The sequence below is a fragment of the Primulina tabacum genome, chromosome 3, assembly GCF_025594145.1.
Source record: "Primulina tabacum isolate GXHZ01 chromosome 3, ASM2559414v2, whole genome shotgun sequence".
Lineage (NCBI taxonomy): Eukaryota > Viridiplantae > Streptophyta > Magnoliopsida > Lamiales > Gesneriaceae > Primulina > Primulina tabacum.
Window position 1 is genome coordinate 5102287 of NC_134552.1, and position 15112 is coordinate 5117398.

The 15112-nt window shown below is 36.9% G+C and overlaps 2 protein-coding genes and 1 pseudogene across 2 annotated transcripts; all 3 read left to right on the top strand.

The window, feature by feature from the left end:
- Positions 1-2759: 2759 nt before the first annotated feature.
- Positions 2760-5723, top strand: LOC142539529 (ribosomal RNA-processing protein 8). Its single transcript, XM_075645066.1, has 9 exons — positions 2760-2983; positions 3064-3125; positions 3314-3365; positions 4358-4472; positions 4552-4646; positions 4903-5009; positions 5094-5208; positions 5291-5335; positions 5417-5723. Exons 1-9 carry the CDS (start codon positions 2801-2803, stop codon positions 5486-5488), a joined length of 846 nt encoding a protein of 281 aa, XP_075501181.1. The 5' UTR covers positions 2760-2800; the 3' UTR covers positions 5489-5723.
- A 1375-nt stretch (positions 5724-7098) lies between these two features.
- On the top strand, positions 7099-10194 carry LOC142539530 (serine/threonine-protein kinase STY13-like; annotated as a pseudogene).
- Positions 10195-10743: 549 nt separating this feature from the next.
- LOC142539531 (SUPPRESSOR OF GAMMA RESPONSE 1-like) lies at positions 10744-14147 on the top strand. Its single transcript, XM_075645067.1, has 6 exons — positions 10744-11035; positions 11925-12057; positions 12319-12505; positions 12585-13078; positions 13202-13492; positions 13585-14147. The coding sequence occupies exons 1-6, from the start codon at positions 11028-11030 to the stop codon at positions 13636-13638; spliced, it is 1167 nt and encodes a 388-aa protein (XP_075501182.1). The 5' UTR covers positions 10744-11027; the 3' UTR covers positions 13639-14147.
- The last annotated feature ends 965 nt before the right edge of the window (positions 14148-15112 follow it).

Sequence of the window (15112 nt, forward strand, 5' to 3'; positions counted from 1 at the left end):
GAGTAACATGTCATCATTTACAATGTCATGTCAATATTCCGATGAAAAATAATTAAAATCGAAAAAATTCAAATTAGCGGACTAAAACTATAATTTGATTGACAACATGACCTAGAACGAAAAAATATGCAAAATTTCCCATAGAATAATAATAAATCATTCTTTCAATCCTAAAATAAGAGAAACTTATCACCCTATAGATTTTTTATTATCTTATCCTCGGGAAATAATAACATTACTCTCAGCTGCTTTACCCGGAGTAACATGTCTTATGTTGGGCACTTGTCCTGTCATCCAAAATGCAACCTCGTAAATTGTGTAATTGGAAATACACAGGCTGAATTCATGTAATAACAAAGATTCATTATGTGGGTTGCCTGCGTGCTCGTCTCTGGATTTTATATGGCGGCTCACCATTTCTATAGAAAACGGTGTTTCGCATGATCTTTACAGAAACTCCTCCCATTGGAAGTTGCTCCTCTGCTTCCGTCTTTTTCCCGGATTTTGGTCCCCCCCATCCCACCCCTAAAGTTGGGTTTAGTGCTAGTTCTTTCAATATTGACTGCCACAACAAAATATCACCTGATACATCTTAGAGTGAGCTGCCGTTCCGCAACCATCCCAACCCAAAAGTTAAATACAACCGTTCCGCAATCATTCCGTGAAATAACATTAGAATTGAAATGGAATGGTAGTTGTCGTTGCAAGCACCGCAACCGTTCCGACGAACCATGGACACAACCCTTTAAATGACTATCATTTTTGGGAAAAAGGCAAGTGCCCCTTCTGGTTCTCTGTTCTGTTCATACCCAGTGATCATCGTAGTCCACAAAACAACAACCGGCTCAGAATACTCTTCAAAAAACTGGAACAAGCATTAAGGGCAACCATGGTTCGTCGAAATGGGAACGGAACGGCCGTTCCGGAACCGGAACGTCAGCAACCTTGACGAGGTTACGGGGTGTGTAGGTTGATGGCTTGTATCGGCGTTTCATATACCGAAAACGGGCATATAACGGTGAAAAACGGGGATATAACGGTGGAACGGAATCGGAACGCAATTCGCGACGGTTTTGTTTTGAACTGTCGCTATTAGCGACGGTTTTATGTATGTAGCGACGGTTTTATTCAACCGTCGCCGATTTAATATCGGCGACGGGTTTAATAAAACCATCGCTATAGTTCGCGACGGTTTTAATAAAATCGTCGCGAAATTGACGACGGTTGAATAAAAACCGTTGCTAAATTTAGCGACGATTTTTCATTAAACCGTCGCAAATTCGAATCAGCGACATTTAATAATGCACGTATCTTTGCTTTTTAGTACAAATAATGCAATTGTAGGTCCTATTGCACGTCGTATCTTTGCTTTGTAGTACAAATAATGCAATTTTGAGCACATGCAATAAAGAAGAGACCGCAAGTCAACTATTTATATTGAGAAATTTTCATTTACAAAGTGTGAAAAAAACTACGTTAATTATAAAATATTTTTATTTTAATTGATGTTAAATAATTTGTAACATCACTTTATATAAGATTTGATGCTTATTATTAGTCCATCACTCTAAATTGATTCAAATTTGTGCGAACTTATATATATCCAATCGAAAATATTTTAAAGTTTTAATTAATTAAATACAAATAATTTTTAATAGTATATTTAATTTTTGATATGGTTGGAAATATTTTAAATATAATGACGATATAAATTGTGTTCAATAAATTGTTAATAAAATTTTAAAAATATTTAAATTTCTTATTTACATCAAATAATCTATTTAAATGATATTTATTTTAATTTTTATATTTCTAAATATTTTCCCAAATTTTTAATTTTTATATATTTATAATATTTTTTTTAAATACCCGTTCCGCGACAGTTCCGCGAAATTTCATTGTAACTGGAACGGTAGCATCCGTTCCGATCTCCGCGACCGCGACAGCGAACCATGAGGGCAACCGATAAGTGTGATGATCGGGCCTTCCAAATGAAAACAAACGGCGAAAAAGTAACAACAATTCCCTATGATGTTTTTCCATGACACATAATTTAATAACACAGTTATACACAGTCCTGTGAGGCGTTCCTCAAACAGTTTCCGGGTTGTTTCAAGGGGAGTATTTTCGAGTACAGATCGGTCCCCGAAAACAGAGTCATTGATGAGGCCAGTTTTGACGGTACGCGAATGCAACTGGGTCAAGCATTTCACATTCTTACATGCTCCGAAAATCTTGACGGGTGGAATCAGACACTGCCGATCAACTTGTTAAATATGCAGTAGATAGCGCTTGGCGAACGGAGAAAGCAGATTTACCAGCCAATCTCAAAAGTCGAAAGTAAGCTGGGGTTGGGCCCCCTGTTGTAGTGGGCTGGGCTCTTCCTACAATAGGCCACCAGTTCACCAGTTGTACCAGTGACATTAAACCTACACTTCAATTAGACTTTCCAGCCCAACAAACCTTTTTAGTTAATGGGGCTTCGTTCACTCTCTTTGCCACCCAGCCCGGGACAAAATCTCGTTATTTATCTGGACTCTGGCCTTGGAATGGACCATGTTTTAGTTTTTTGGGTCGTACCTTTTACAGAAAGTTGTTGAATTGTCTGGTTCAGGCCATTGGACATGTCCACATGTAATTCCCCTAAAGCCCACTTCCATGGCATTTGGTGGGCTGTTTTAAAAATTTACAATAATTGGGCCTGTTGACTCCGTGTGCGAACCAGTGTCCCCTTTCTGCTTGCGGAGTTATCAACCTTGAAAATAAAATTAATTCAGATTTAATTATTAAATTGAAAACAATGACAGACGTGCAGCGGCGGAGCAAGAAGCGGAAGAGAGGAGGTCGGAGCCGTCGGAAGAAGGAAGAATGCACTGCCGCCGCCGCAGCCGCCAATAATGCATCTGTATATGTGTCTTCTTCAACTCGTGCATCTTCCGTCGTTAGAAGCGCCTCGAAATCCTCGTCTTCTTTCCTTGACAAGGTACCCTAGGTCGAAGAGTCGCGATCAGTTGCTTATTAACACTTTTGTTATGTTTTTTTTTTTGCCTTTTTATCTTGTAGATGAAGGCAAAATTATCGGGAGGTTATTTTCGCATGATTAATGAGAAGCTGTACACTTGCTCGTAAGATTTTTTTTGTAAAAAAATTATGTTCTTGTTTAGGTTCTTACTATTACTTCATAGATATGCACCCAACTTCTTTACTTAGATCACAAATAAGTATCATATTTACGAGAAAATGTTGTTACAGTGTTAGATCATGTGAGTTTTCTACAAAATTATTAAATAATTCTTTTTGGGCTTTTTCCTAGTGGAGACGAGGCTCTGAACTATTTTAAAGAGGACCCGGCATTGTTCAATGTGGTAAGTTGGATGGTCTTGTTTTATTTTTATTTTTCTTTTGGTGGAAAGGAGGGGAATTGCTCGTATTTATTCAGTGTGAAATCATGTGGAATGGAATAGTACATGAACTGTGGGTTGGCAGACCATCAGTGATTCATTTGTTGATTGAGACTGTATTTATACTGATGATTCTTGGTGGTTGTGGCTCTTAGCCAAGAACTAAGCAAGAGACTTTGTTTGCAGAGTTTCTGTTTTATTCGACAGATGTGATTTGTCACCATGTAGTTTCCATTAATCTTTGCATTCATAACATTGCACCTAAGGCGTAAATCTCTATCTGAGTACTCGGTTGATTGTATCCCGAGTAAAATTGAAATACAAGCTGCATAAAAATTAATCTACGACTCTTGCAGATTTCATGGCTCATTTTTGGTAACTTTCTCCAACCTGAAGAGTGCGGACAATTTTGTGATTTTGGTTCTAATGGCAGGATACACATTGTTATTTTGTCAGTTATGTATTCCGTTCCACATGATTTTCAGACTGAAAAAAAACTCTACCTCGAGAATTGACCCTAAAACAATTATTGATGTCGAAACATCGATGGTAGTGGTGATTTGATTTCATGCCATTTTCCAAGAAGATATATGCTGTCCACCAGTGTGATGTTTGTAAAAGGCCTCATTATGTGCCCAACTATGCCTATGATAGTGTATAGCATTCTATATTTGATCACCATAGCTGCCCTTTAGTACATTTATTGACGGCGCACACTGCCAATTTCAATTGCTTTTTAAAGTATATGTATACTTTTACCCGCATTACTTCTAGAGTTTCTTCGTTTTTTTCCTCTTTATTTTTCAATTGTTTGAGGTGTGTATGTATAGGATTGTATTTGGTTTTCTACAGAAATTTTATCTACAACATATTCTGAAATTCTGCTTCATTTATCCACAACTCTCTACTCCTGGACTTAACATGCTGCAACATAATTTTCCGACCCACTTTGCCAGTATCATTCAGGGTACCAAGAGCAAATGTCCCATTGGCCTGTCCAACCTAATGATATTATCATAAAATGGATAAATGATCGCAGCCCTTCTTTAGTTGTGGTGGATTTCGGGTGTGGTAAGAATCCTAAACCTAGATAAACGATCTCGTTTTTTGGCATGTTGCTTGTTAAAGTCAGTTTCACTGTAATATTCAGGTGATGCACGTCTGTCAAGAAGCGTGAAGAATAAAGTTTTCTCATTTGATCTTGTCTCAAATGATCCTGCGGTGATTGCATGTGATATGTCCAATGTAGGTGCCTATCCTTCTCCTTGTCTATTTCTCTTTGGGTTGATCAATTTGGGACTGTTGCCCCATGCTTTGGTTAATATGATAAGTTTTCTATGATGATTCCCTAACAGATGGAAAGTTTTGAAAAGTCTTCTAATTTCTTGAAAATTGAGTCACTCCCTTTCTTTCTTCGTCGTCTTCTTCTTCTTCTTCTTTATTTTGTTGGGCAAGTATGAAGTCTTGTCTTGAACTTAGTCGCTGACAATTGTTCACACAGACACCCCTCGACACTTCTTCTGTAGATGTTGCTGTCTTTTGTCTCTCCCTCATGGGTACCAACTTCTCCAATTATCTTCAAGAAGCAAACAGAGTTCTTAAGCATCGGTATGCCTTTTATATGTTTGGACTTTTATAATTTTTTACGCATTAATTATAGCTCATAAAGCAAATCTAATTGACTGTTTACAGGGGGTGGCTTTTAATAGCAGAAGTGAAAAGCAGGTTTGATCCCAACACAGGGGGAGCAGACCCAAACGAATTTGTAAAATCTACATGCGAGCTAGGATTCACATCCATGACTCAGGTAATAACTAATAATTCGTATTCTGTTCAACGCGAAAAGAATTTCATAATCTTTATTAAAAAAAAATGTCTGTTCCTTGCAGGACTTCTCCAATAAAATGTTCTTGCTTTTCTACTTTCAGAAGAAGGTTTTATGCTGATATACTGTTGTATTTTGAATATGCCCATCGCAGCCGATGGATGAGTTCTTAATCTTGCTTGTTGTGTAGGAGAAACAAAGACCAAAAGAGCAGCGGATCAAGTGGCCTGAATTGAAGCCTTGTTTATACAAACGTCGATGAGCTATGCTTCATTTGTCTTTGTTCAGAATCTGATGCTGCACGATTTAAGCTGCTTATTTCTTGCTTTCAGAAATTTTATGCTTTAAATTGAATATGTGAAATTACAAAAACAAAAAAGAAAGGCTATAGTTTCCCGACTTCATTATTTTAGAGTTATATTGATAAGATGATGGAGTGATTATTCATCAAATGATAAATAATACCATTTTATTGTATAAAAAGTAAAATTGGGTAATTATTGAATCATTTTTTTAAGGGAAATTATGAAGTGTTTGGTTGAATGACAAATAAAAAGTAGAATTTTTGAAGACTGAACAAATATAAAACACAATGACACATAAATTTAAAACATTTTTGTAATGTGATGAAATACGAGACAAATTCTTAAAAGAGAGAGAGAAAGAAAGAAGATCAATTCTATCAAATTAATTGAGGGCTTGGAAGTTTCTTGCACATGGTCAAAGCCAAAAACAAATCACCGACTGATTCCACAAGATCCAGGAGGAAACTTCGTCTCCCCGTTCCTTTTTTTTTTTATTACAACACACGCGGGGAGGGGGATCGAACTCGGGAGGAGAGCCAGCTAATCTGATGGATGAGACCACTGAGCTACAAGCCCAGTCTCCTTCCCGTTCCTTTTTGACTAACCAAATAGTGAAATTAGTTTTGTTCAACAACCATATTTAAATTCACTATCCTCTCTCACTCCACTATTTATAGCAAATGTGGTCATATTTTTTTGTATGTTTTTATTTAATGCTAGTAAAATTGAAATTTTGTTATTTTTAAATAAATGATTTTCTATTTTTTTTATACTAAGAGTGATGAGTTATCTAAAGATTTTAAGCTTAAGATTTTATTTATTTTGGACCTCATTCATTCCACAATCAAATGTTTCTCTAGAAAAAATACATGTGACTGCTAGAAATTCGATAAAAAAGATGATGAAATTATCTACTCCAATTCGTGTTTCGTTTTGTGTTATAATTTATTCTCGATACTACGAGTATACAAATAATCAGAAACTAACGGTGTGTCGTTCCACCAAGATCAACTCATAAGATAATTAACAACAAATAGTTGAGCTTATTCTTTGGAATGAAATTTTAAACCAGACATGAATCATGTCAAATAACGTAAGAATTTGTTTTAGAGTATTTTAAAAGACCATTGATTTCACATAAGATGAAAGTATAAGATGAGAGAATGGATAACGCTACATTTTATGGGATCAAAATGCCAAAAAATAAAACAAAATTCGCATTAATTAATCATAAAAAAGGAAGCACGAATCTGATTGGAAACTGGTGGAATCGTCGTCATTTCTCGAGTGGCCTTGTCCCCTATGCAACCATCAATTTCCATGTGCCACTTTTTAATTGTTTCTCCCCTTTTTTTCTTTAACTTAGAAGTAAAATAAATAATTTATTATTACATCTTAATATTTTCCACAAATGGACATATAGTATATTCCCCATTTTGCCCTCCTCTCCCCCAAAATCCCCTCTTTTTCTAATGGGCATCTACTTTATTCCCCATTTTGCCCTTCCACTGTACCCCCCCAATCCCCATACTTCATTACATGTTAAAATAGTAATTCAAGACGACAAAATACAGACACCCTTCCTGATCCTGACACGGGCTCAATTCAATTCCTCCGCGACTTTATCTATCTTCGCAGATTTTAGAGTACGGGAAATAGTACAACGCGGTGATAAAAGACGTAAAAATTAAACAAACTAACCCCACCTCATTTAGAAAACATTACTCCTTTTTGTATTTCATACCCATCCAAGATTACCTTTTTCTGGATTGGTTTTGGATTTTGGGAGCACCCTTTCATCTGTTTTCTGGCTATATTCATTGATGTGTTCTGTTTATGAAGGATATTTGGTGGGTGTGAATCAGTGAGATCATCAGGGTTGCATCATTCTTTGGTTGCAAGAACTGTGACACTCGTGTTTCAGATTCAGTGATCTCTGTACAAGATTTGGGGTATGGGTTGTTGACCTTTTAGATAGTAAATGCTGCTGGGTAGTGATATGATTGCTTGTGGGAGTATTTCTTATATGCGTTTTGCGTGAATGCTGGACTAAGAGTGAGAGTTTTTAACTTGGTGATGTTTTGGAGTAGATGGTAGCTTTTGTTGTGTATTGAAGTTGAGAGGAAAAGCGAGTGAAGGAATGGGATCTGGAAATGGGTTTACTCAGGGGCTGAGTTTTGTTTAGACTCCAAGTGGTTGATTGATCCCAAGCTTCTTCTAGTTGGACCCAAGATTGGAGAAGGAGCTCATGCCAAAGTGTACGAGGGAAAGTAAGTTGACTTATCTTCTGTCTGAATCTTGATCTCTAATAGGAAATTACACAAGGAATTGGTTGCCTTGCTTCAAGATTTGTGTGTTTCTTGTAATTTTAACTTTGACTTAACTAGAGGTTGAAATTATCGTTTATTGTTTGCCAAGATTTAAATATCCAGCAAAACTTTTACCTCAGAATCTAAATCGCACGTTACTAAATATATCGGTCCGTTTGTGTTGTACTCGAAGATATTGTATTTATGAAATATGATTTCAAGTTGTCTGATATACGATGATATTTTCATTTTGTTAACTAGGTTGTTACTCTGGAACATATATTTTGCTATATTGGCTGATCATGAAGAAGTTAACTTGCTTTCTATTAATCACAATCTTTCAGATATAAAAACCAGAATGTGGCCATCAAAATTGCTCACAGAGGAGAAACGCCCGAAGAGATCGCTAAGAGGGACGCCAGGTTTGGAAGAGAAGTTGAGATGTTGTCTCGAGTCCAACACAAGAACTTGGTCAAGGTTGTGTTTTACATTTGCTATTTGCGCTTAAACTCCTGGATGCCGTGTCCTTTTTGGGCTAAAAACTTCTGCATGAGAAACCTAACAAATGGCACATGAAGTTTTTGGTTGGTAGTTATTGGCAGCCTCCTTTTGGTCTGCCCCTGCTTCCATTTTTGGTGATCATAAAAATTGTCGGTGTCTGAGACTATATTATTATGATACAGTTTATCGGAGCTTGTAAGGAACCTGTGATGGTGATAGTAACTGAGCTTCTCCTTGGTGGGACTTTGCGGAAGTACTTGCTAAATATGAGGCCAAGGTGTCTGGACATGCGAGTTTCCGTTGGATTTGCCCTCGACATAGCTCGTGCCATGGAGTGTTTGCACTCACACGGAATTATACACCGTGACCTGAAACCTGGTATGTTTCATTTTCTCTTCTTTGGGTTGTTAGACGCATATATCTAATTGTATCCATCAGCGTGAAAACCAGTCTACTTTGGGTCTATTACATTTATCATACATCGAACTATTGTGGTGATCATCAAATACATGCGTATTCTTTTATGTGACATTGATTTAATAGAAATGATTAGATATTGTTACAACCTGATTTCCAGCCCGTCTGGGCAAGAGAAGTTATAGTTTTACCCCCCTGAAAAATGCTCTGGGAGAGCATCTCATGTCTTTAGTAAGTCCACGGTTCCCGTTTTGGAATCGAAACCATTCTGGTTTTTCGAGAGACAGTTCCGGTTTTGGTTTTATGGATCTTGGGAGTGGTGGTCCGGTCTACGCTCGTATATTAATCTATAACAGAAGTCAATTTTTTCTGCAGAAAACTTACTCTTGACAGCAGATCATAAAACTGTAAAACTCGCGGATTTTGGTTTAGCAAGAGAAGAAACATTGACAGAAATGATGACGGCCGAGACTGGAACCTATCGCTGGATGGCTCCGGAGGTACTTTATCAATTTTTTTCCATTATGTACGATTTTTGTGGTCAACGTTAGTACTGAAAATTTCTTCAATTTTTTCAAAAATATTGGTTCCAGCTCTATAGCACAGTCACCTTGAGACGTGGAGAAAAGAAGCATTACAACCATAAGGTGGACGCTTACAGTTTCGCAATTGTGCTGTGGGAACTGATACATAATAAGTTACCCTTTGAAGGCATGTCAAATCTACAAGCAGCCTATGCCGCGGCTTTTAAAGTAAAAATCACCTTCTGTCTCTCCGATATACGAATTTTCTTAGACCAAAATAAACCAAACCATGTTCCTAATTTGTTATTTGTCTCTTTTTTCTGATCAGAATGTAAGGCCAAGTGCAAATGATCTACCAGAGGATTTAGCTTTAATAGTGACTTCATGTTGGAAAGATGATCCGAACACTCGGCCCAACTTCACTCAGATAATACACATGCTCCTGCATTATCTAGCAACGATTTCATCACCAGAACCCATTTTGCCACAAATGATTTTCTCTTCCCAGAACATCACCTTCCCGCCAGAGTCTCCAGGCACAAGCTCGTTGATGGCTAAATGTGACGACACGAGCTACACACCCAAGACACCGATGGAAAACAAGCCAAGAGGGTTCTTCTGTTTTAGCATGTGCTGTTAATCTTCGCCAAACATGGTCGATATTCTTCAGGGAAATTTTCTTGAATGAAGCATCACAACGATGGCGTTCATCTTCGACAAGATGATACATGAGGGGGAGGAAAGATTCAATCCATGTTGATTATAATCAAAGAATTCATTTGTAATGCAAGTTAATCCAAGGGTCATTGTGCAATGCAATGCACATATTACAGTCAAATCAGTTATCCCATCACCAAATCTCCTTTCTGTATGGTAACTGGTAAGGGAATCCAAGACACACTAGATTTTAATTCTGAATATTTAAATATGAAAAATCAAATATTAAATCATGTTCTTCAAGTTGGTTGGAATCCTATGTAAAGAAGTAAATTTTTAAAAAAGAATTTTTTGCAAAAGATCTAAATAATAAACAGTTAAAAATATTGGACAACTCTAAAAAGAATTAAAAAAACTCTTATAATTTTATTATATGTTGTAAATATATTCTTCACATAAATGAGGTCTCTTTTTGTAAGACGGTCTCACGAATCTTTATCTGTGAGATTGGTCAATCCTACCCGTATTCACAATAAAAAATAATACTTCTTACCATAAAAAGCAAATTTTTTCATTATTCGTCTCACAAAATACGGCCCGTGAGACCGTCTCACACAAGTTTTTGTCCACATAAATAACTATTTATATCATTTCATAATATCATATTATATATATATATATATTTATAATAAAAAATGTACTATTCCTTATTTTTAATGGAAAAAGCCTAATTGGTTCTCCTAAAACACTTTTGGCAAATGGTGTCTCCAACATTCTATTAATTACTTGGAGGGCAGGTCTTACGTAACCAGACACAATTTCCTGACCCACCGCGAAGTTCTGTCCGAGGCTGAGGCTCGGAGTTAGCTCTGGTCAAACGTGGGCCCGCGGTGCTGCGCGTTTATGTCGATCTCATACTCACCCATGCCTCGCGTTCAAATATGACTAGACTCGTTCCAAACCAAAGCGGGAGTTTCCCGCTCGTTTACCAATGACTCACAAAGCTAACTAGAGAGAAGAGGGGAGTTCAGTCTCTTCGCAGCTTCGAATGCATTCTCATCACTGTTGTGCTTATTTTGTCCTAAATCATGGCTAGGTAAATTGAGACATGGATTTCTATGTGAATTTGTAGTTTTACATTTAAGTTATTGGAATGGAAAGGAGATAATCTAATCTTGGATGACCGATCGAAGATTTTGAATGTGAATGGTTCCTTCTTTTCTTTTTTTCCTGGGAATGATTCAAAGTGATTTAGTGGGTAGAGAATGTATCGGGTACACGTACGTTTTTTCGTTCTTGATTTAAGATTTCTGGGTTTCGATTATTAGCCACGATAGTAGCTAAGAAAGTGTTAGGAGTTATACTTATGAGCTCAATCAAAAGATAATATTTTATTGAATATGCCTTCAATTTGTTTTTGTTTTTAAGCTTTTGCTGAAACTTTAGTTTTCTTTACTCTTTGGGAGGGAGTGTCGGGAGGGGTTTGGGGGTGTAGAAATGGGTGTTCTATATGGCAAATAAAGAAGTGAAGGGCAATATCATCACAATAGCTGGAAATATTTGGTAGCATCGAAATCAGCGAAAAGGGTTTTTGTTTTAGATGATATATGTTGTGTAGGTGAGTTGAAATGTTGTTTCTTGTTTAATCTTGGCAATCTGAGAGCGATATTTGACATCTTCCTAGTTAAAGTTGATTAATTTTCAATTCAAAATCGAGGGACCACCATAAATCTAGAGGATTATCTCGACTTCATTTCTGTAACAGTTGGTTGAGTCTTAGAAATGTGCTCTTCTTGATGCTGCATACGCACGCCCTTTTAGCATAAAGTTTAGCTGTCTTTTTTTCTTTCACGTCTGCAGGTGTGGTATCATGCACAACTTTAACTTCTAGGTTGAAGTTCCGCAGCTGTTTCTTGTGAATGCATTTATTTTTTTGGTTCAAATTTGTCTTTTGTTTAGCTTGGCCTAATGTATAAATGGTGCAGGACATGGCTTATTGATGGCAAAGGAATTGCTAAGAAAGTGAAAAATGCAGGTCTTCCGGCTGCGTACCAAATCAAAGATTGTGGAGCAAATAAGGAATGTCCAAATTGTCATCATCACATAGACAATACAGATGTGAGCTCCAATATCTTTAACAGTCCGACTAGTTTCTCAACTATTAAGCATAAAATAAAGTCTCAATTTTCATTCATGGCTTCCAATTTTTCATTCTGTTATGAAAGTTATAAGACAATATCTTATTCGATATTTAACAACTGAAATTTTCTTGTGACGTGAATGTTGAAGAATTTCATGGAGCTGGCTTCTTTGTGGCTAAAATTGGTTATGGTTGTGAAAATTAATATGTACACCCTCCCCCTATTCAACCCTATTCAGGCTTCTCATGAATGGCCTGGCCTTCCTGTTGGTGTGAAGTTTGATCCCTCTGATGTTGAGCTGTTGGAACATTTGGCTGCAAAATGTGAGGTGGGGGATTCAGAACCACACTTGTTCATTGATGAATTTATCCCAACTCTAGAAGGCGACGAGGGCATATGTTACACTCACCCCGAAAATCTTCCTGGTGAGTTGGCTCCCAACTTGTGGATTTGTGAGTTATATTGTTTCTTCTCTTAGTAATTCATCAACTACAAATGTTTCAGGTGCTAAAAAAGATGGAAGTAGTGTTCATTTCTTTTACAGAATTATTAATGCATATGCTAGTGGTCACCGGAAGCGCAGGAGAATCAATGGTCAAGAAAGCACGATAAAGGCGCATGTTCGCTGGCATAAAACTGGGAAGACCAAACCCGTGATGGATAATTTGGTGCTGAAAGGTTTTAAGAAAATTATGGTACTTTATGCACTCTCAAAAAAGGGTTCCAAGCCTGATAAATGTAACTGGGTCATGCACCAGTACCATCTTGGTGCTAATGAAGATGAACAAGGAGAATACGTGGTTTCCAAAATTTTCTATCAGCCACAGAAGGAGACTGAGTATAATGAAACTCCCATTGTAAAAGAAGAATCTGACTTGGGGTTAAATAAGGCTATTCCGAGAACTCCCAAGATGTCTACTCCTGATCCTCCCCGGCCACAGAATACTCCGTCTTTCAACGGTGGCTCGGATGATTATTTGATAAAGTCATTTGTCCAGGTTGGTGAAACTTTCACCCCTTTAATTAATGCGAGTATCATGTTTTTTAAGCAACTGAATTGAGTTTTTGGCGTAATGTATTGGAATTTCAACACAGTAGTAACTTGTTGTATTCTTGTGTAGAACGCAAAGAATCTCAAAGACCCATCAGATCGTCCGTCTGGTTTTTGGCTTGAGGATGAAGTGGAATATGCCACTTGCCTGGCCGGAGAATCGCAAGCCGCTGACTTTGTTGGTGTAGACTCGCTATTTTGTAATGAAATAATTGATGCTAACACGATGTTTGGTAATCCAAGGTCACATAACTCCTCTTTTACTCAAGAGGGTGGTAATGTAAGAGATGTCGCTGCTTCCGGTGGAATATCTGATCTCGACAACATTGAACTCGATACTCCCCCAGACTTCAATATTTCAGTAAACCCTTTATCCTTCTAATGTTCTTTACACCATCTCTTGAGTTTGTTTACATAAATTTTAGAATTTTGATGTACTGTGCCATGCTGCAGGATTTACAATATGCCTCTCAAGACAGTGTGTTTGATTGGTTGAATCAGTTATAGATCGTCAAGAACTCACATTATGGCAATTGAAAAACGAATCCTAACACGGAGGAGGAAAAAATAAAGAAAAATGTCCATTCACATTGGAATCTGGCTGGCTTTCCAGGCAAACGCCTACCGCTGTATTTGCCTGTATTTTCAGCTTAGCACGTCAGAATCTACTGAAATGTTTAGAGTCCTCTGCTACCGACTGATCGATTATGAAGAAATACTAGTCCAGTTATGGTGTTTCATGGCTCGACGACGTTTGATCTGAAATTATATGGAGCTATATGCTCCCTCCCTTCAGATCTCTTGAATATTACATCTGTGTAAAACATCATGGTTCAAGACACAAAACCAACGTAAGAATTCATAATTCATGTGTATGGAATGCTGGTGTGAATTTAAAAATGCATCTTTACTTCGATGTTTTCCTCTCTTTCGAAGGTATGTATGGTTTGGTTTTATGTTGTGAGATATTTTTAAATCGTTAAAATTTGTTTGTAATCTATTTTCTTTACCTTGAATTTTGCGTAGGGATTGAAAGATCTTATTTTCTCTGGATTTAAAATGCTCCATGATGAATCCATCACCCTTGTATGTATATATATAGACTTGGTACCATTGAGCTAGTAACAACTGGTATCAAGTCTCTTTGAACTATGTACTTATGCCAGAGGTCATGAGTTCGAGACTTGGGGAGGTATCACTCCACCAACTTGGTGTGGAGAGTCTTGTGAGTAATGACAAATGAGAAAGCCCGTGAGGAAAAAGGTCTCAGAGGGAATCCAAGATGGGATAAGGCCCTCGAGGGAGCTCAAGATCGAGATAGTCTATGGTCATTACAATAAAGGCCACTCGTTTAAGAATATAAAAAAAATTAAAAAAATAGAAAAGAAGATTGAGAGTGTATTAAAATTACTAATAAATTCACACCATCAAATAAGTAAAGCCGGCTCACAAGCATGCCGAGCTCTCTCGAGTTGAACAATGAGTTTGAGTTTCAAAATTTTTCATGCTATCGGCTTCGTCTATATCATGAGCTTTAGATTCATTTTAATTATTTTATATTTTAATAATAGATATAAATATTATTATATTAACATTAACTATGTCTTTGTATAGCATTACCGTTATGTACAAAGTTCATGTAAAATCCAGGATTTTAGATTTTATCATTGATAATATTTTGTACCAAGATTTGCGAGATTTTCGGAATTTGTGATGTGGCATTTTTTTTGAAACTCAAGAATTTAAATAATATCGTGTATATTTTTTCGGAATTTGAGATATGCAGAATTTTATCGGATATAGATCTAAGATTTGATATACCTGGATAAAGATTTAAGCAAGAAGATAACCCAATCTTGGAACTAAAAATCTTGAGGATTTTATCATGGGATTTTCGAAAATAATATTGAAAGAATATTAGGGAATTTTCGAAAATCATAGATAAAGGGAAAAGTTTACACGATAAATGCAGCTTGGGAAA